The sequence below is a fragment of the Pseudorca crassidens genome, chromosome 11 (genome assembly GCF_039906515.1).
Source record: "Pseudorca crassidens isolate mPseCra1 chromosome 11, mPseCra1.hap1, whole genome shotgun sequence".
Taxonomy (NCBI): Eukaryota; Metazoa; Chordata; class Mammalia; order Artiodactyla; family Delphinidae; genus Pseudorca; species Pseudorca crassidens.
This window is the reverse complement of record NC_090306.1, coordinates 52287144-52309522: the sequence shown is the minus strand read 5'-3', so window position 1 is coordinate 52309522 and position 22379 is coordinate 52287144. Positions and strand designations below refer to the sequence as shown.

Below are 22379 nucleotides of genomic sequence, written 5' to 3'. Positions count from 1 at the left end.
TCATTGAAGATACTGTAGAGAGGATTCATGCAATAGTGGGTGTTTGTATTAAATTATCTTAAAAATTCCTTCCAACCCTGAGAGTCTATGATTCTCATTTAAAAAGGAAAAATCATTATATATAAGAGAAGATAAGAGGGCTTGAGAGAAGGAGCTTCTTCAGTACAATCAAAGTAAATTATTGTTACTTTTTCCTTCACAAGTAAAAAGATTGCTGGTGAAAATGAAGCTACTTGGACATTTTCAACTAAAGGAACGTCATGGCATTTCAAATGCCTGGGCAAAATGTTCAATTACGAATATTAGTTTGGCTCACAAAACAATTAGGTGAATTTCCCTGAGGCCCCAAAGAAGCAAAGTTGTCAAGGTCATCATGTTATTAGTGTTCTGCCATCTCCTTTGAAATAGTCCAAAAAGTATTGGAGATGAGATAAATTCTTGAAATAGTTCTGGCACGACATTACTTTGCCCACAGTGGAAGTGTTGGGTAGAGGTAGGTTCTGCCCTACATAAACAGCAGCAATATTATTGAAAAGAAATCTGATCATTATTTTAATCACTGGTGTTATTATCCACTTGCTGGTCTTGAATAAGGTAGCCATGGCTGTGGTGAGCCAAGAAGCCACTGAAGCCCTGATTTGGCAGGTCCTAGCCACAAATGGGAAAGTCTAGAAGTTAAGCAGGAATAGGCTATAAAAGTAACTGAAGAGCTGCTCTCAGCAAAAAGTCATTTGGGTTCCTTACGCAAGATATGTTGGTCTTATGGGATTACCACTGTAAGCAAAATGGCTCGAGAAATGATTAAAATTTGCAGTAATGTACATCCTTCTTCATAACTGCCTGTATCCAATCTGGAGTGCTCTGGTAAATTTAATGTTAGAAAAAAAGCAGTCAGCCAAAAACATCAATGAGGCTTGCTTGGCCTCAGCAGAGATGCATGGTACTTTCCAGAATTGACTACAGATCAGGGGCTGGGTGAATTTCTCATTTAAGACTAATTTGGAACTTACATTGTACTTCCCATAAATGCTAATTATATCCTCCTTCTGTCTTTGTACTAAATTCAGGAAGCTTATTGTCATAACCCATTTTCTAATTGTCCTAACAAGGGGAAAAGGCAAAGAATAGACAGCCTTTGTTAGAACAGCAATATTTGCATACATGCTCTTCAAAACCCCAAACATTTAGTCTGCAGAGAAAGGAGGGTGCAACATTGTTTCCTGAACCCTACTTCTCACCTTAAAGCTGGAAACTAATGACTGCGTATGATATCTGTAACCATCTACTGTATTACTTTAAAGAACTCCTAAGTTAAAAGGAAAAAAAGGAAAAGCCATGAAAGCCTTTTGATTTCAAACTCACTTTCAAAGATAAATAATAAAGAACTTTTCAAAGAGTCATTAATAAAAGAATAGTCTTTCCAGTGTGAAAAAGCACATAATTATATGCTGATTATATAATAGAAAAGTAGAAGGGGGGAAAGGTGCTGTAGAGCTTGTAAGAATTGAGAAAAAAAACTTTGATAACATTGTTAAAATCCTCAGAGAAAACAGACTGTGATTCATTTCTTTTAATGTTTTGATACTCTTTCTCTGTGGACTATCTCCTAAAAGAAGTCACTTTCTGATTTTAGGATTTACAGCCCTTGGCCATTGGTATGGACTCCACATTCCTATGGTCATGCAGCTCAGATGTCTGGTTCTTACCTAAGGAAAAATGAACTTAACTTGATATAAGATTTTTATATTTTCATTAGAAATATTATCTTTATGAATCATGAATCCTCATATGCTTAAGAAGACATTTTCTGAGTAATTTTTAACTAATTGGAATTCTTTCATCTTTACTCATTTACTTAAAGTGCCTTAAGCAGATAAGAACTCTATAGTTTTTTAATGTCCCTTCAAACATAAATGGATTTTAAGGGCATAAAATATGACTTTATTTTGTTGTATAATGCAATGAAAATCAACAAATGTTAAAAAATTTCCTGTGCATAAATATTCTATAATAAGAATGCTCATATTATAATCAAAGCAACAAAATCAAATATGAAAGCATTCACTTAGCTCTTAAAGTGTGCTGGGCACTCTGCTAAGTGCATCGCAGGTATTATTTAATTTCCCCAACCACAGTAGTTACTAACTAGAGCACAAAGATATACATAGCATGATGCCTGCCCACCAGGAGTATGCCCTTGAGTGGGGGAATGAATAGTAGACAACTGCATTATTCTTTTGTTATCCATATGCAGCCCACTAACAATAAACATTGGAATCACTGGTAAATATAAATCGAGTAACATTATTATAATAATGGGGATAACATAAGTCTCTAGTTCAGCTTCCTCATCTGCAAAAAAAATGAGGATGTTGAGCTATATTCAATTTCAAGTTCCTCTAAACAATATTTATTCTTTGATTCCTTGTGCCAAGGACATTTCTAACTTCCTTTCCAACTAAATTTATATGACACTAATAACTAGCTAATCTCAGAACAGAGGTAAGTGTTAGGTTTTTCATCCTCTCCCTCTAAGGGAGAAAAGAAATAGCATCTTAGGGTGCTTTGTTGATTGAAGCCTCAAGTCATCCCCTTCCAGATGCTGCCTGATTTTACACCAAGACTCGGTGACTCTGAGTTGGTGGGTCTGAATGATGTCCAGGGGTGCTACTCCAGGTCCAAGGCAAAGGAAGAACACAAGAGGAGAAAAGTTCATTTTCTCACCTTAAGGGGTGCAATTTGTGAATTATTCAATCACAAACTCTCTTCTTGTCTTGTAAATTTAACATAGACTTAGGGTAGTGTGCTCCTTTTTTGATCAGCCCTTTCTAACAGACACATTCCCCATTCTTTTGTTTTCATCTCACCTCTGACCCTGAATTGCACCCTGGTCCACAGGACAGAGCATGACAACTTTTAGGGCTGTGGTTTTCAAATTATCTTGATGGTACCTAAGTAAGAAATACATCTTACGTTGTGATCCAACATATACACAACACTCCCACACACATACACATACACTCATATACCCCACACTAAAATTAAAGTTCTGATTTTTTGGTTTTATTTCCTTCCTTCATTTCTCCCTCTCTTCCTCCCTTCCTCAACCCCATAAATTGATTTTGTAACCCATCAATATGTTACAACATGCAGTTTGAAAACCACGGCTTTAGAAGCGGTATTTGACTGCTTCTCGTGTTGGCTCCATGGAAGTGGTAGCCACTGCTAACTGGCAAAGATGCAAACTACTGAATAGACAGTTTTCAAATCAATTCATCTTTTACATTTTAAATATTTTTAGTCAATATTTTGGGGTAAAAATTTGATAAGATCTTGTAAAATATAGATTTCATGGGAAAAAATGTGTATACTGGATATATTCTTCCATTCAACGAGTGTTTACTGTCTTTTATTGTTGGGTGCTATTCTGGGTTCTGGAGCACAGCACAGGGGAAAAAAAGAGAGGATCCCTGCCCTCATAAGGCCTAGATTCTAATAGGGTGTATTGGTTTTCTATCGCTGCCTTAGCAAATTTAGTGACGTGATACAACATCCATTATTTGTAGGTCAGGCTTCCAGGCACAGCGTAGCTCGGCTATTTGTCTGCTCTGGGTTTCACAAGGCTGAAATCAATGGGTATGCTTCATCTTTTCACAACAGGGCTGTGGTTCTTTTCTGGAGGCTTTAAGGGAGAATCTGCTTCCAAGCCCATTCAGGTTATTGACAGAATTCGGTTCCTTCTAAATGTAGGAATGAGGTTTCTACCCCTCCAGTAGCTGTCATCTGAGAGCCTCTCTCACCTCCATCAGAATATCTGCTTTCTCCATCACATTGCCTCCTTCATCTTCAAACCAGTCAGGGCACACTGAGTCTTTCTCACACATCGAATCTCTCTGACGTCCCCCTTCCGCCATTTCTCCTCCGCTTTACTCTTCTGCTTTTAAAAGCTCAAAGGATTACATTTGTCCCACCCAGATAGTCCATGATGATTACCCTATTTTAAGGTTAGCTGATTAGCAACTTTAATGACATTGTCCCTTCACAGCTGTGCTAAGATTAGTGTTTATTTGAATACCTAGGGGACAGGAATCTTGAGGGTATATCTTTAGAATTCTACCTATCAGACAGGGGGAGACAAAAATTAAAATATATGAGTAAAGTATATGTTAGATGGTGGTAGGTGCCATGGGAAAAAGTAAAGCAGGGAGGGGAAATGGAGAGTGCTGAGCCAAGGGTGTTTGCATACTGAAGTCTCCAAGGAGATGAGGGGATAAGCCACGTGACTATCTAGAGGACACGCTTTCCAGGTAGGGGGAGAAACAAGCATAGTACCCGCCATGGAAGCTACCCTGGGAATACCATATTCAAGAGACAGCAGTGATGCTAGTGTGGCTGGGGGGAGTGAGCAAGGTAAGTGATCGTATTTTGGATTAGAAAGGTATTATGAGGCATGTCACTATAGACCTAAATTTTTGTCCTGAGCAAACAGAATGAGGAAGTTGACATGAGGTGAGTGGGAGAAAACTGTGGGGAGAACAGATTTTATGTTATACATTAATATTCATTAAATCTAGGTTATTTAACTTAATAGAAATTTAAATATGGTATAACATCTTGAAGTTGATATTTATTAAGATAGGTGAAAATTTTTTACTATAGTAAGAAAAATGTAGACATTGAAATTCATATCAGAAAAGATTTAAAATCTCAAATGATATGGACATTTGAAAAAGGCACTTAAGGAACTATATAATTACTATAATGACATTAAGTTTTTTTTGTTTTTTTTAACATCTTTATTGGGGTATAATTGCTTTACAATGGTGTGTTAGTTTCTGCCCCATAACAAATTGAATCAGTTATACATATACATATGTTCCCATATCTCTTCCCTCTTGTGCCTCCCTCCCTCCCACCCTCCCTATCCCACCCCTCCAGGCAGTCACAAAGCACCGAGCCGATATCCCTGTGCCATGCGGCTGCTTCCCACTAGCTATCTACCTTAAGTTTGTTAGTGTGTATATGTCCATGACTCTCTCTCGCCCTGTCACGGCTCACCCCTCCCCCTCCCCATATCCTCAAGTCCGTTCTACAGTAGGTCTGTGTCTTTATTTCTGTCTTACCCCTAGGTTCTTCATGACATTTTTTTTTCTTCTTAAATTCCATATATATGTGTTAGCATACGGTATTTGTCTTTTTCTTTCTGACTTACTTCACTCTGTATGACAGACTCTAGGTCTATCCACCTCATTACAAATAGCTCAATTTCATTTCTTTTTATGGCTGAGTAATATTCCATTGTATATATGTCCCACATCTTCTTTACCCATTCATCCGATGATGGGCACTTAGGTTGTTTCCATCTCCGGGCTATTGTAAATAGAGCTGAGATGAACATTTTGGTACATGACTCTTTTTGAATTTTGGTTTTCTCAGGGTATATGCCCAGTAGTGGGATTGATGGGTCATATGGTAGTTCTATTTGTAGTTTTTGAAGGAACCTCCATACTGTTCTCCATAGAGGCTGAACCAATTCACATTCCCACCAGCAGTGGAGGACTGTTCCCTTTTCTCCACACCCTCTCCAGCATTTATTGTTTCTAGATTTTTTGATGATGGCCATTCTGACTGGTGTGAGATGATATCTCATTGTAGTTTTGATTTGCACTTCTCTAATGATTAATGATGTTGAGCATTCTTTCATGTGTTTGTTGGCAGTCTGTATATCTTCTTTGGAGAAATGTCTATTTAGGTCTTCTGCCCATTTTTGGATTGGGTTGTTTGTTTTTTTGTTATTGAGCTGCATGAGCTGCTTGTAAATTTTGGAGATTAATCCTTTGTCAGTTGTTTCATTTGCAAATATTTTCTCCCATTCTGAGGGTTGTCTTTTGGTCTTGTTTATGGTTTCCTTTGCTGTGCAAAAGCTTTGAAGTTTCATTAGGTCCCATTTGTTTATTTTTGTTTTTATTTCCATTACTCTAGGACATGGGTCAGAAAGGATCTTGCTGTGATTTATGTCATAGAGTGTTCTGCTTATGTTTTCCTCTAAGAGTTTGATAGTTTCTGGCCTTACATTTAGGTCTTTAATGCATTTTGAGCTTATTTTTGTGTATGGTGTTAGGGACAGATTTAATCTCATACCTTTACATGTATCTGTCCAGTTTTCCCAGCACCACTTATTGACGAGGCTGTCCTTTCTCCACTGTACATTCCTGCCACCTTTATCAAAGATAAGGTGTCCATATGTGCGTGGGCTTATCTCTGGGCTTTCTATCCTGTTCCATTGAGCTATCTTTCTGTTTTTGTGCCAGTACCATACTGTCTTGATTACTGTAGCTTTGTAGTATAGTCTGAAGTCAGGAAGCCTGATTCCTCCAGCTCCTTTTTTCGTTCTCAAGATTGCTTTGGCTATGTGGGGTCTTTTGTGTTTCCATACAAATTGCAAAATTTTTTGTTCTAGTTCTGTGAAAAATGCCAGTGGTAGTTTGATAGGGATTGCATTGAATCTATAGATTGCTTTGGGTAGTAGAGTCATTTTCACAATGTTGATTCTTCCAATCCAAGAACATGGTATATCTCTCCATCTATTTGTATCATCTTTAATTTCCTTCATCAGTGTCTTATAATTTTCTGCATATAGGTGTTTTGTCTCCTTAGGTAAGTTTATTCCTAGATATTTTATTCTTTTTGTTGCAGTGGTAAATGGGAGTGTTTTCTTGATTTCACTTTCAGATTTTTCATCATTAGTGTATAGGAATGCCAGAGATTTCTGTGCATTAATTTTGTATCCTGCTACTTTACCAAATTCATTGATTAGCTCTAGTAGTTTTCTGGTAGCATCTTTAGGATCTCTATGTATAGTATCATGTCATCTGCAAACAGTGACAGCTTTACTTCTTCTTTTCCGATTTGGATTCCTTTTCTTCTCTGATTGCTGTGGCTAAAACTTCCAAAACTATGTTGAATAAGAGTGGTGAGAGTGGACAACCTTGTCTTGTTCCTGATCTTAGTGGAAATGCTTTCAGTTTTACACCATTGAGGATGATGTTGGCTGTGGGCTTGTCATATATGGCCTTTATTATGTTGAGGAAAGTTCCCTCTATGCCTACTTTCTGCAGGGTTTTTATCATAAATGGGTGTTGAATTTTGTCAAAAGCTTTCTCTGCGTCTATTGAGATGATCATATGGTTTTTCTCCTTCAATTTGTTAATATGGTTTATCACATTGATAGATTTGCGTATATTGAAGAATCCTTGCATTCCTGGAATAAACCCCACTTGATCATGGTGTATGATCCTTTTAATGTGCTGTTGGATTGTTTGTTAGTATTTTGTTGAGGATTTTTGCATCTATGTTCATCAGTGATATTGGCCTGTAGTTTTCTTTCTTTGTGACATCCTTTTCTGGTTTTGGTATCAAGGTGATGGTGGCCTCATAGAAGGAATTTGGAAGTGTTCCTCCCTCTGTTATATTTTGGAAGAGTTTGAGAAGGATAGGTGTTAGCTCTTCTCTAAATGTTTGATAGAATTCGCCTGTGAAGCCATCTGGTCCTGGGCTTTTGTTTGTTGGAAGATTTTTAATCAGAGTTTCAATTTCAGTGCTTGTGATTGGTCTGTTCATATTTTCTGTTTCTTCCTGATTCAGTCTTGGCAGGTTTTGCATTTTGAAGAATTTGTCCATTTCTTCCAGATTGTCCATTTTATTGGCATAGAGTTGCTTGTAGTAATCTCTCATGATCTTTTTTATTTCTGCAGTGTCAGTTGTTACTTCTCCTTTTTCATTTCTAATTCTATTGATTTGAGTTTTCTCCCTTATTTTCTTGATGAGTCTGGCTAATGATTTATCTATTTTGTTTATCTTCTCAAAGAACCAGCTTTTAGTTTTATTGATCTTTGCTATTGTTTCCTTCATTTCTTTTTCATTTATTTCTGATCTGATTTTTATGATTTCTTTCTTTCTGCTAGCTTTGGGTTTTTTTTGTTCTTCTTTCTCTAATTGCTTGAGGTGCAAGGTTAGGTTGTTTATTTGAGATGTTTCCTGCTTCTTAAGGTGGGCTTGTATTGCTATAAACTTCCCCCTTAGAACTGCTTTTGCTGCATCCCATAGGTTTTGGGTCATTGTGTCTCCACTGTCATTTGTTTCTAGGTATTTTTTTATTTCCTCTTTGATTTCTTCAATGATAACTTCATTATTATGTAGTGTATTGTTTATCCTCCATGTGTTTTTATTTTTTACAGATCTTTTCCTGTAATTGATATCTAGGCACATGGCATTGTGGTCAGAAAAGATACTTGATATAATTTCAATTTTCTTAAATTTCCCAAGGCTTGATTTGTGACCCAAGATATGATGTATCCTGGAGAATGTTCCATGAGCACTTGAGAAAAATGTGTATTCTGTTGTTTTTGGATGGAGTGTCCTATAAATATCAATTAAGTCCATCTTGTTTAATGTATCATTTAAAGTTTTCATTTCCTTATTTATTTTCATTTTGGATGATCTGTCCATTGGTGAAAGTGGGGTGTTAAAGTCCCCTACTACGAATGTGTTACTGTCGATTTCCCCTTTTATGGCTGTTAGTATTTGCCTTATGTATTGAGGTGCTCCTATGTTGGGTGCATAAATATTTACAATTGTTATATCTTCTTCTTGGATCGATCCCTTGATCATTATGTAGTGTCCTTCTTCATCTCTTCTAATAGTCTTTATTTTAAAGTCTATTTTGTCTGAAATGAGAATTGCTACTCCAGCTTTCTTTTGGTTTCCATTTGCATGGAATATCTTTTTCCATCCCCTTACTTTCAGTCTGTATGTGTCTCTAGGTCTGAAGTAGGTCTCTTGTAGACAGCATATATAATGGTCCTGTTTTTGTATCCATTCAGCCAATCTGTGTCTTTTGGTGGGAGCATTTAGTCCATTTACATTTATGGTAATTATCGATATGTATGTTCCTATTCCCATTTTCTAAATTGTTTTGGGTTCATTATTATAGGTCTTTTCCTTCTCTTGTGTTTCTTGTCTAGAGAAGTTCCTTTAGCATTTGTTGTAAAGCTGGTTTGGTGGTGCTGAACTCTCTCAGCTTTTCCTTGTCTGTAAAGGTTTTAATTTCTCCATCAAATCTGAATGAGATCCTTGCTCGGTAGAGTAATCTTGGTTGCAGGTTTTTCTCCTTCATCACTTTCAGTATGTCCTGCCACTCCCTTCTGGCTTGCAGGGTTTCTGCTGAGAGATCAGCTGTTAACCTTATGGGGATTCCCTTGTGTGTTATTTACTGTTTTTCCCTTGCTGCTTTTAATATGCTTTGTTTGTATTTAATTTTTGACAGTTTGATTAATATGTGTCTTGGCGTGTTTCTCCTTGGATTTATCCTGTATGGGACTCTCTGTGCTTCCTGGACTTGATTAACTATTTCCTTTCCCATATTAGGGAGGTTTTCAACTATCATCTCTTCAAATATTTTCTCAGTCCCTTTCTTTTTCTCTTCTTCTTCTGGAACCCCTATAATTCGAATGTTGGTGCGTTTAATGTTGTCCCAGAGGTCTCTGAGACTGTCCTCAGTTCTTTTCACTCTTTTTTCTCTATTCTGCTCTGCAGTAGTTATTTCCACTATTTTACCTTCCAGGTCACTTATCCGTTCTTCTGCCTCAGTTATTCTGCTATTGATCCCATCTAGAGTACTTTTAATTTCATTTATTGTGTTGTTCAAGGTTGTTTGTTTCATTTTTATTTCTTCTAGGTCCTTGTTAACTGTTTCTTGTATTTTGTCCATTCTATTTCCAAGATTTTGGATCATCCTTACTATCATTATTCTGAATTCTTTTTCAGGTAGACTGCCTATTTCCTCTTCATTTGTTAGGTCTGGTGCATTTTTATCTTGCTCCTTTATCTGCTGTGTGTTTTTCTGTCTCCTCATTTTGCTTATCTTACTGTGTTTGGGATCTCCTTTTTGCAGGCTGCAGGTTCGTAGTTCCCACTGTTTTTGATGTCTGTCTCCAGTGGCTAAGGTTGGTTCAGTGGGTTGTGTAGGCTTCCTGGTGGAGGGGACTAGTGCCTGTGTTGTGGTGGATGAGGCTGGATCTTGTCTCTCTAGTGGGCAGGTTCACGTCTGGAGGTGTGTTTTGGGGTGTCTGTGGCCTTATTATGATTTTAGGCAGCCTGTCTGCTAATGGGTGGGGTTGTGTTCCTGTTTTGCTAGTTGTTTGGCATAGGTTGTCCCGCACTGTAGCTTGCTGGTCGTTGAGTGAAGCTGGGTGCTGGTGTTAAGATGGAGGTCTCTGGGAGATTTTCGCTGTTTGATATTATGTGGAGCTGGGAGGTCTCTTGTTGACCAGTGTCCTGAAGTTGGCTCTCCTACCTCAGAGGCAGAGCCCTGACTCCTGGTTGGAGCACCAAGAGCCTTTCATCCACAGGGCTCAGAATAAAAAGGAGAAAAAGTAGACAGAATTAGTAGAAGTATGAAGAAAGAAAGAAGGAAAGGAGGGAAGGAAGGAAGGAAGGAAGAAAGAAGCAAAGAAGGAAAGAAGGCAAGAAGGAAAGAAAGGAGGGAGGGAGGGAGGAAGGAAGGAAGGAGGGAAAGAAGGAAAAAGACAGAAAGAAAGAAGATACAGTAAAATAAAATAAAGTTATTGAATTAAAAAATACTTATTTAGAAAAAAAAGGGACGGATAGATCCTTAGGACAAATGTTGGAAGCAAAGCTATACAGACAAAATCTTACACAGAAGCATACACATACACCCTCACAAAAAGAGGTAAAGGGGAAAAAATCATAAATGTTGCTCTCAGAGACCACCTCCTCAATTTGGGATGATTCATTGTCTAAAGGAGGGAAGGAAAGAAAGAAAGAAAGAAAGAAAGAAAGAGAGAGAGAGATAGAAAGAAAGAAAGGGAGGGAGGGAGGGAGGGAGGGAGGGAGGAAGGAAGAAAGAAAGAAAGAAAGAAAGAAGGAAAGGAAAGTATAATAAAGTTATTAAAATTAATCATTAAGAAAAAAAATTTTTTTAAAAACCATGCACAGATAGAACCCTAGGACAAATGGTGGAAGCAAAACTATACAGACAAGATCTCACACAGAAGCATACACATACACATTCACAAAAAGAGGAAAAGGGAAAAAGTCATAGATCTTGCTCTCGAAGCCCACTTCCTCAATTTGGGATGACTCGTTGTCTATTCATGTATTCCACAGATGCAGGGCACATCAAGTTGATTGTGGAGCTTTAATTCGCTGCTTCTAAGGCTGCTGGGAGAGATCTCCCTTTCTCTTCTTTGTTCTCACAGCTCATCAGGACTTAGCTTTGGATTTGGCCCTGCCTCTGCGTGTAGGTCGCTGGAGGGCGTCTGTTTTTTGCTCAGACAGGACGGGGTTAAAGGATCCGCTGATCCGGGGGCTGTGGCGCAATCAGGTCGGGGGGGAGGGAGGGGCTCTGGGGGGGAGGGAGGGGCTTTGCGTGCAGGGCGGGCCTGCGGTGGCAGAGGCCGGCGTGACGTTGCAGCAGCGTGAGGCGCGCCGTGCGTTCTCCCGGAGGAGTTGACCCTGGATCCCGTGACCCTGGCAGTGGCGGGCTGCACAGGCTCCCCGGAAGGAGGGTGTGGATAGTGACCTGTGCTCGCACACAGGCTTCTTGGGGGCGGCAGCAGCAGCCTTAGCGTCTCCTGCCCGTCTCTGGGGTCCGCGCTTTTAGCCGCGGCTCACGCCCGTCTCTGGAGCTCCTTTAAGCAGCGCTTTTAATCTCCTCGCGCACCAGGTCCTCGCGCACCTGGAAACAGAGGTAAGAAAAAGTCTCTTGCCTCTTCGGCAGGTCCAGACTTTTCCCCGGACTCCCTCCCGGCTAGCCGTGGCGCACTAACCCCTTGCAGGCTGTGTTCATGCCGCCAACCCCAGTCCTTTCCCGGAGCTCCGACCGAAGCCCGAGCCTCAACTCCCAGCCCCGCCCGCCCCGGCGGGTGAGCAGACAAGCCTCTCGGGCTGGTGAGTGCTGGTCGGCCCTGATCCTCTGTGCGGGAATCTCCCCGCTTTGCCCTCCGCAGCCCTGTTGCTGTGCTCTCCTCCGCGGCTCCAAAGCTCGCCCCCTCCGCCACCTGCAGTCTCAACCGGCGAAGGGCCTTCCTAGTGTGAGGAAAGCTTTCCTCCTTGACGGCTCCCTCCCACTGGTGCGGGTCCCGTCCCTATTCTTTTGTCTCTGTTGTTTCTTTTTTCTTTTGCCCTACCCAGGTACGTGTGTGTGTGTGTGTGTGGGGGGGGGGGGTTGTTGCCTTTTGGGAGGTCTGAGGTCTTCTGCCAGTGTTCAGTAGGTGTTCTGTAGGAGTTGTTCCACGTGTAGATGTATTTCTGGTGTATCTGTGGGGAGCAAGGTGATCTCCGCGTCTTACTCTTCCGCCATCTTCAAGGTCCCCCTCTCAAAATAAATTTTAAAAGATACTCTAAAGAGAAACTTCTCCGGAGGGATCGAATGGGCGCATGTCCCCGGCGCCAGCTGCCCCGGGGCCGCAGTGCCGCCGCGCCGGGTCTGTGCGTGGTCAGCTCGGCCGGCCCCCACCACACCTGCAAGCTGCAGCAGCTGCTTCCCGACATTAAGTTTTAAAAAGAGATGTGGACAGAAACAAAATTTTTTTCTCAATTAGATTTGGGTCCAAGGGTAGAAGGGATACCAAGCTAGGTGTTCAGGAAGTAGCACTACTAAAAGTGACATTTTAAACCTAGTATTTTGAACTTAAGAGCTGCTTACTTAATTAATAATAATTTAATAGATCCAGGAGTGTCTCCCTTGTTATTTCTTTAGAAAGTTATTGGAAATTATTGCAAAGACTTTTAAAAATATATCATAAGGAAATATATTCCAAACCTTGGCCTATATTTTTACAATTAAAATGAGAAATGGGCAACATATGAGTGCTTTGATGTTCCTGTAAGATTGAAATGCTTCTACAGTACTTGAGCCAGGTATTTATTTGTAGGTATTACTCTGAATATTATGCTATTTATTTGTAGGTGTTACTCTGAATATTACTCTGAATATTATGCTCATAATCTTATAATTAATTGTGAATGTTTGTACATTGAAATGGAATCTAGTTTGGGCATAATAAAATTTCATTAGCACTGTGAAGTACATCTTTAGGCTACTGCCTAAACAATATCCTGTCTGTAATCTGAGAGCTAAAATTCTATCAGGGATTTATGTTTAATATTGAGGAGCTTGCTGTTTGTTCAGAGGTAAGTATTCCTGGGAGAGGCAACACTCATCTGTTTTTGGTTATCTGGAGAGCCCTAATCAAAGAAAAATAGTACCTCATAAGCCCTGGGAGAATAGAACAGGAAGTTCAAGTATCCCTAGCTAGCAAGGATTCTATGCCTTTTACTTTTTCTGGGGTGGGTAAAAGCTATTCGATTAAAAAATATAATCTTCCCTGAATACATTCTCCTGTGGCTCTTTCCCTTCTCCTCACACATTTTCTATGCATTTGAAATCCCTTAAACAATGATTTCAGATCCAGTTTTATGCTCTTTGGAGAGTGGGGTAAATTTTCCCTCAAGCTCAGAATTCCAAATGTTTTGTGCTGAGACAGCTATGGTCTAATTCCCAACTCTCTCTAAGATGAGAATGAATCCCAGCTCCCTGCTGGGCAGTCTACCTCTGAATAATGGCTAGCTGGTTGTGAAGTGTGCTTAATACAAGGGCAGAGTTGAGCTTAACTCTATAATGGTTAGACTTCACTGTGGTACCCAATAAAGTTCTGGACACCAACTTTCAGTGGGTGCGAAAAAAAGAAGCTTACATGAAAGGCTTTGTAGATATTTACCTCAGAGAATAGAAGCACTAGGAGTAACAGGTTTTAAATTATTTGAAGATATATCGTGTGAAAGAAAAACATTAGACTTTTTCTGTGTGACTACAAAGAATACAATTAAAGACAAGGAATAACTCTTGGTGTCAGCTCAAGATGATGTTGAATGGGATAACTTGGGAAATAGTAAGTTCCTCATTTCTGGAAATCATCAATTTGTGACTTAAAGGATGAGCAGAAAATCAGAGTTAACTAGTTCAATTTACCACAACAAACACAAAACAACTTATGCAAAGGCATTGAGGTATAAAAGATCATGTCTTACTCCTGGAATTGAAATCAGTTTATGGGGTGACTTCATGTGTGTGAGGGGAGTGGGGTGATGGGGAACCCTGGGTGGGGAATCATGATGGCCTTTCACTGCCATGCTAAAAGATTTGCATGTTATTCTCTAAGCAATGGGGAACCATTGAAGAACCTTAAACAGGAGAGGAGAAGCGTCTGATTTACACCTTACAAAGTCTGTTTGGCTGCAATGTGTCAATTGTAGGGAGTTAAGGAAAGTATGAGATAACAGGCTTGAACTAAGATAGGAAAGTGATGCAGTGAGGGTGTCGAGGGGTGGGAAGGAGAATCAATAGGGCTTGGTAACTAATTGAATATGAGGGTTAGTGAAAGAAAATTCTAGAAATACTTGTATTTCTGGAGTAATCAATTTGGTGATATTAATTGATAAAGATGCAAAAGTGGATAGTTTGATATATAGCCCTAGAAATCAAGACAGAAGTCTGAGAATAGTCATCCCCTAGATGGTGTTGGAATAATTAATTTAAAAGGCTCCCCCAGAAGGAATGTGTTGAAAGGGAAGAGCATCAAAGACATTTTTTCGCAGGTAATGTAGAAAAAGGTACTTGCTAAGGAACATGAAGTGTGGACAGAGATAGGAAAACCAAGAGACCAGAGTCTGGGAGAACACAGAATTCCAGAGAGCCAGGACTGTCAGTTGATACAACAAGGATACAGAACCTACAGACAGATTATGTGGCCGTTAAGTTTCTTTCTGGATGTGATATTTGCAAGAAATACTGGAAATTCATGATCTGTTAGCTGAATATTATTTACTGTCATAATCTTAATACTTGCCTCCTAGTTGGATGGTGTCATTGGTAACACATTGTAAACTGCAGAATATGCATCTCTTTAAAATAGAATGGAGTGTTAGAAACATTTTAAAAATAAGAATATGAATCCCTTTAAAATAAAAATATGAATCCCTTTAGCAGACTTAACAAATTCCATTCAAGGGATGCCTATCCATTCATTTGTTCATTCACTCCGTAACGATCAATTGTAGGTCTGCTGTGTGGCACTGTGCCTGATATTGTGGTAGGCTTTGGACTTCAAATTTTTTTTAAAAAAATCATGACTCTTTGCTGTGCAAGGATTCACAGTCAATTGGAGAGAAAGTCAATAAATCACTGTCATGTGCAGAAGTGGTAGGACAGAGGTTTGTACAGGTGCCACTGGAGTCTATTGGCAGTTTAACATTGCATGACCTATAATCCTCCTAAAACAAATGGATAACAGATTTTGAGGCCATTCAAAGGCAACTTATTCAATAATTTGTCTCCTTAGTATATAGTGACTAAGTACAATGAAAATATTATGTTCTGCGATGTCAAGATTCAATTCAATTGTTTCCCACCTTTGCGTCTGGCATTGTACTACCGTAAGAAAATGAAAATCCATTAAGATGCTTTCTCAACTAGACTACTTTCTTCTTGATGAACTATCCATAGAGACAACACTGAATGAGTACTTTTTGGATTAGACTTTTAAATCACTTTACATTTTTCTATTAGTTATAAAATATGAGAGAGGGGAAGGAGAAGGATTTTGTGTATGGGACCATAGTAATAACTCTAATTAAACTGAAAATAATTTAAAATTGCCACCCGCAAATAAGAATATTGGAACCTTACAACATGGTACCTATTTATTAATGCTTTAAGCTTATAGAACACTTTAAAAATCTTTAAGTAAGATATATTACTTACAGCAAAATCAGCCATTCAGTTGAAATGTCATCTAATAATAAAACTCAAATTGCCACATTAAAGCAAAGAAGCCAAAATCTTTAAGTTTATACTAAGCCAGGGAATTCCACTTATATAATGTTTAATATCGAACTTGCTACAGACAAGAGCTAGTTAGCTGTTGAATGTACCTTTAGCTGCTGTGGTTCAGTATTATTGTGTTTAGCTCCTATTACATTGCAATGTTAGACTTCCCTGGTGGCGCAGTGGTTAGGAATCCACCTGCCAATGCAGGTGACAGCGGTTCGAGCCCTGGCCTGGGAAGATCCCACATGCCGCAGAGCAACTAAGCCCGTGTGCCACAACTACTGAGCCTGTGCTCTAGAGACCGCGAGCCACAAATACTGAAGCTCATGCGCTCTAGGGCCCGTGCTCTGCAACAAAGAGAAGCCACTGCAATGAGAAGCGCGCGCACGGCGACAAAGATTAGCCCCCGCTCGCCACAACTAGAGAAAGCCCACATGCAGCAAGGAAGACTCAATGCAGCCAAAAATAAATTAATTAATTAATTTTAAAAAAATTGCAATGTTGGCTTCCCATGATTTATGGTCGGATTAGCCCAAAGTCAATAAAGGGCTGTTCTGCTGAGGTTCTGCTTACTGTTGGCTATTTTACCTTTAACTTTTATTGCTTATTCTCTTCTGGTGGCAAATATATTTTACCTTTACCTTGCATCTCCTATTCTCTTTCTAGTCCTGTTAAAGGAAAACTAGGAGTGAGAGAGAGAGAGAGACAGACAGACAGACAGACTAGGTAATACCAGGCAGTGTAAATTCATTTTCAAAGGATGTTTGCAAATAATCGAATGCAATCGCTGTGTTGCAACTTTAAAATACCCTATTCTTGAAAGGGCTGTTTGAGTAATTGTGGGGAGAGTTGATTTGTTCAGCCTGTTTCTAGGATTCATAACTGAGACGCTTTTATTCTATCTTGAAATAAAATTGAATATTCTCAACAGACACTTTGGCTGACAAATAAATTTAAATCAGGTATCATGATTAGAAATTTCAGCCTCCAACTTCAGTTACAACATGTGATCGATTTGTGAAATTACGGAAGGAAAATGTCTGCCAGACAGCCAACCATTGTTTGAGATTAAATTTCAGAAATGAAATCAACTTGTTGAGAGTACCCCTGCATATATAATACAGATGTGAACTCTCTGCCTCCACGTTATGACTTTGAAGATTCCTTATATGAGCTGTACGGGAATTCCCTTATGAATAAAGCTTATGATAAAAGCTGTTAACCGTGACTTTTAGACAAATTCACGTTTCACCTATGTAATGGTCTAAGGAGACCCTATTCAGTGAAACTGTATCTCATCACTATATATAATACCAAAGGTATCATAAGATGAAAGAAAAATGTTCATATCAGTGGATTAAAAAAATCTAAGGTAGAAGTTCAGTTGACCCTTGAACAACAGGGGTTTGTACTGCACAGGTCCACTTATATGTAGATTGTTTTCAATAATACTACATGATCCGTGGTGGGTTGAATCTGTGGATGTGGAACTGTCTGTGCAGATTTTCGACTGCACAGGGGTGGGCACCACAACCCCCTCATTGTTCGAGGGTCAACTGTATTTTCAGTAGTATTGTAATCTCTCACTATGGGTAGAAGTATTTTTGGTAACTGTAATGGTAACCTCTCACTAAGGATTTAGCCTTCTGGAAGTTACAGAAAGATGGAGACATTGTCAGGATGGATCAGGTATTTTTTAACTCTCCATTTCACCCAGCATGGCCCCTTGTAGTTCCTGTGCAGTCAGTGTTAAGTCTACCCAGCTTGTCAAGGTTTCACAAGGCCTTATAAACTTAACAGCCTTCTCCCATGTCTTCCATTCTTGATTCTCTTGGCCTTACTCCCACATGTGTACACCAACTCCATCTCATGAAGCATGCTTACATAGTGTGCTCAGCTCCTCCAGAGTCCTCCTCGGTCGAATTTGCTAAGAGGAGGATGAGATATTAGTGACACCATCCTGTGCTTGTGCATAATTAAGTGGGGTGTCACTCCCGTTGAGTCTCGCTGATAATTTATGGACAGTTTCCTTTTTCTTCACCCTTCTATGAGTTCACATATCTTTTGCTTTGGAATAGGCATACCTGATTCTCCAGGGTGTTTCCCTTTTTTTCTCTTTTTATCTAGCACACAGTGAGAACTCTATAAACCAACCATGAAGGTAGACTAATCCCTGTTCAAAAGGCAGATGTCAGCTACCTCTTTATAGGCTTTACGAGAGGAATGGTCACATTGAGAGAGCGTCTCTTTCAAGTTCCACTAGAAAGAATTTCAAGACGTGTTGTAACTCTTGCTTAGTCATCAGATGATCTTGTTTATAACAGGGTAGTAAAGTGTAGGAATTGTGTGTTTAGAAAGTCAGAAAGTCAAGAGCAAGGTGTGATGATTAATCTTATGTGTACACTTATCTGGGCCACAGTGCCCAGATATTTGGTCAAACATTTTTTGGGATGTTTCTAGGAGGGTGTTCTTAGATGAGATTTACATTTGAATTGGTGGACTTGAGTAAAGCAGATTACCCTCCATAATGTGGGTGGGCCTCATCCAATTAGTTGAAGTCCTGAATTGAACAAAAGTCTGACCTCTATCCTATCAGTTCTGTATTTCTAGAGAACCTTGACTAATACACTTGAGTATTTTAATATTTGCAACAGTATTCAAAAATGGATGAAAGATACAAAATAGCAGTAATAATAATATGGGTAATAACAATACCTTTCTTTTGCTGAGTGACAACTTTTGCCAGGTACTGTGCTATATTATTTAGATAAAATATGTCTCATAATTACCATAACTGACATTGTCAGTCTTATTCTTTAGTACAGATGAGGAAAAAAAGGCTCAGATAGATTAAGTAACTTTCCTAAAACTACATAATTATTAAGTGACAAAGATCAAACACAGATCTGTCTGATTTGAAAGTTTATACTGTTTCTAATTAAATATATTGTTTCCTAAGTGTAAAAACTCTAGATGCCATATAATCATCATGATGTGAATATATCTACTACAATATTTTCTCAGAAAGTTTTGACTAATATTGACATGACTATCATGTGTTTCTTCAAATATTATGACTACATAGTTGATACTCTTAGAAGAAATGCTGTCAATATTCATATTCAAAACAGTGTGTGTGTGTGTGTGTGTGTGTGTGTGTTTGTATGTGAGTATAATTTTCCATACACAATTACAAGGGTCAAAGAACTAGATCGACCAATACGAATCAAGGCATTTCTACACTTAGAAGCCAGATAAAAGGCTGGTAGTACTTTTCACAAAGTATTCTGTGAGGAATTGGCAGCTTTCATGGGGGAAACAAACCATCCCTCAAGATCCATCCATTATACCCACCCACAGGGGAGAATTTTTTGAACTGAGATGAAAACAAGGGAAAAAGTCTTATGTATTTGATGAAGCAAGGAGCTCTTGAACCAGCTATCGGCATGCAGAATTATAATGATTCCACCAATATTAAAATGAGAATCTCTGGAGACTAGAGTTTCATTATAAATAACTTAAGTAACATTCCCTAGGACTTTCAATTGCCAACAGTTTCCATTGTTTTTGCTTAGTAGAAAGTTGTACAAAGTTTATCTATAGTTGTAATTTAGTGACTTTTAGGCATTCATTTTAGGCACCCATATAATATCCCCTTTTGATTAAGTTTTTAAGTTAAACATTTTGACTTGGAATTCTGGAATTTTCCAATGCTGTTTGTAGACTCTCTTTCCTAAGATTTTAGGTATTGTACTTCATTTTGATGCTGTTATGATATAGCTTCACCAGGTATTTTTTCCAGTTATTAAAATATTATTGAATATCTACCATATGTCAGGCTCTATGCAAACTCTGGCAATACATAAATGAAAAAGACATAGTCTTTGCCCAGGAGAAATTTCCTGGGCAAAGAAAAGTAGGATGGACTCTGTATTAATAGAGGACTATTATATAATAGGATGGACTCTGTGTTAATCAGACTAGGCTAAACAGGAAAAATATAAAAACAAGCTTAATGTCAGTAGTTTAAAACCACAAAGGTTTATCTCTTACTCAGGCTATATCTCCATCATAGGTGGCCTGTGGTGCCAATTTTCAGTCCTCTTCATTCCAGAACCAAGGATGAAGTGCTGACATAACCTGGTGTATTGTTGGTCATCATGCTAGAGGGAAAGATAATTCTGGAGGGTTTTGCACTATCAATTATATGATCATCCCTGAGGCAACAAATATGATGACAATCCTTGGTCAAAACTGTAATACACTCAACTGCAGGGGATTCAAGAAGTTGAATCTCTGTTTAGGTTACAGTTTTAGATGGTGACATATGAAGATCCTGAACTCACCTCCTCCCATGAACACACTGAGTCTATAGTTACATATGAAGCAATTTCTTCTGAACCAACTCTAAAGGCTGGCTGAGCAACTCCTACACATTGGGCAAATTAGAAAAAAAAAAAAAACATATCAAAGTAAGTAGAAGAGGCTGGGACACAGTCTCACCATAAACCCTACCTCCAGCACAGAAACTCACAATGGGAGGGAACTCAAACCTTGGAGCTTCTCTCTGAAGCTCCATAAGACCCACAAGGCTGTAGAGAACTGAGGAATGGCTCTTAAAAGGCTTGCACACTTGGACTTACCTGCTCTAAGGTCCAGTGCAGAGGCTGAAGATTGCACCCAGACGTTAAGTGAAAGAGGCTCATTTGCTCATATTAAAGTGTCTGCCTGAGGGGCAAGCATCTAATTTAACACACACATTTAGGTGCCTGCTGGAATATTCATCAGGGATGGAGGATGATAACATCATCTTCATGCTCTCCTTCTGCCTTGCTTCAGCTGTCAGGTGCCATGTTTGTTTCTTTTTTTCCCTTATGGCTGCCATCTTTACACTCCTTCTCTGCCATGCTCCAGAGTGCCAATATCCCCTAGAAGAGAGCTTTTACATGCATCTGATGTCCTGGTTTTGTCTGGTGCCCTGGTTTTTGCTGCTGCCACCCAGGGGACATGCCTTGATCACCTGGCACTGGAGGCTAGGGGACTTACATTTCCTGGTCCCATAAGATTGTAACAATCAGAGTAACAGTTCTTGACAAGCTTTTACCCCCAGGGCACTGCACAGGTAGCAGACTAAAACACAGCCCCAGTCTCTCAATTTTTGTGACAGCCACCCAGAGGACACTTCCAGGTCTGGTGGCCAACAGAGCTTACACTTGTGGTCCACAGAACTGTACATATTTGCATACTTTAAAAACTGATGCCTGAGAGTCTGGCTTACATTCAGCCTGAATCTTGGTACTTCCTAAGAACCCCACTTTGGGACACTGGCCAGTAGTGGTACACCATTAAGTACTGGGAGCTAATACAAATAAAATAGACTGCTTGGACAGTCACAAAGGTTTGAGAGACAACCAAGAGCTAGGACAGGGTTGAGAGATAAGGCTTATCTCTTAAATGAGGCCACTCCTTCAAGACTGGGAGAGTTGGTTGTTTCATTTGATGTGTAGAAACCAACACAGAGTCAAAAAAATGAGGAATCAGAGGAATATGTTCCAAATGAAAGAACAAGATAAAACTTCAGAAAAAAATACCTTAGTGGAGGGCTTCCCTGGTGGCACAGTTGTTGGGAGTCCACCTGCCAATGCAGGGCACATGGGTTCGTGCCCCAGTCCAGGAGGATCCCACATGCCGTGGAGTGACTGGGCTTGTAAGCCATGGCCACTGAGCCTGTGCGTCTGGAGCCTGTGCTCTGCAACAGGAGAGGCCACAGCAGTGAGAGGCCCGCGTACCGCAAAAAAAACAACAAAACCTTAGTGGAATGGAGATAAGTAACTTATCTGGTAAAGAATTCAAAGTAATAGTATTAAAGATGGTCACTGAACTTGGGAGAGGAATAAATGAACATGGAGAGAATCTCAACAAAGACATAGAAAATATAAAAAGTACCAAATAGAAGTCACAGGACTAAGGCCTATAATAACTGATCTGAAAGATACACTACAGGGGTTCAACAGCAGACTAGAGGAAGCAAAAAAGGGCCAGTGAACTTGAGAACAGAGCAGTGGGGCACACCCAGTCAGAGGAGCAAAAAGAAAAAAAAAGAATGAAAAAAATGTCAAGATAGCTTAAGGAACTTATGGGACAATATCAAGCAGACTAACACTGGCATTATGGGATCCTAGAAGGAAAAAAAAGGGGGAAGAAAGCTTATTTGAAAAAATAATGGCTGAAACCCTCCCTAACCTGGAGAAGGAAACAGACACATTCAGGAAGCCCGGAGAGTTTCTAATTAGATGAAAACCAAATAACCCAATCTATACACATTATAATTAAAATGTCAAAAGTTAAAGACAAGGAGAGAATCTTAAAAGCAGCAAGAGAAAAACAACCTGTTATGTAAAGGAACCCCCACAAAACTATCTGCAGTTTTCTCAGCAGAAAGGAAGTGGCATGAAATTTTCCAAGTGCT

At 39.4% G+C, this 22379-nt stretch overlaps 1 protein-coding gene across 2 annotated transcripts in view; it reads left to right on the top strand.

Moving 5' to 3' along the window:
• The window catches only part of TAFA2 (TAFA chemokine like family member 2), a 554547-nt gene that overhangs the window by 497989 nt on the left and 34179 nt on the right, over nucleotides 1-22379 (top strand). Inside the window, exon 5 of one of the 2 annotated variants that reach the window (XM_067697195.1) lies at nucleotides 11801-11946. The exons of the other annotated variant lie outside the window; for it this stretch is intronic. Coding sequence (XP_067553296.1) covers nucleotides 11801-11848 — 48 coding nt within the window. The 3' untranslated portion in view covers nucleotides 11849-11946. Of the gene's footprint in view, nucleotides 1-11800; nucleotides 11947-22379 lie in introns of those variants that run through there. 2 annotated transcript variants of the gene reach the window in all.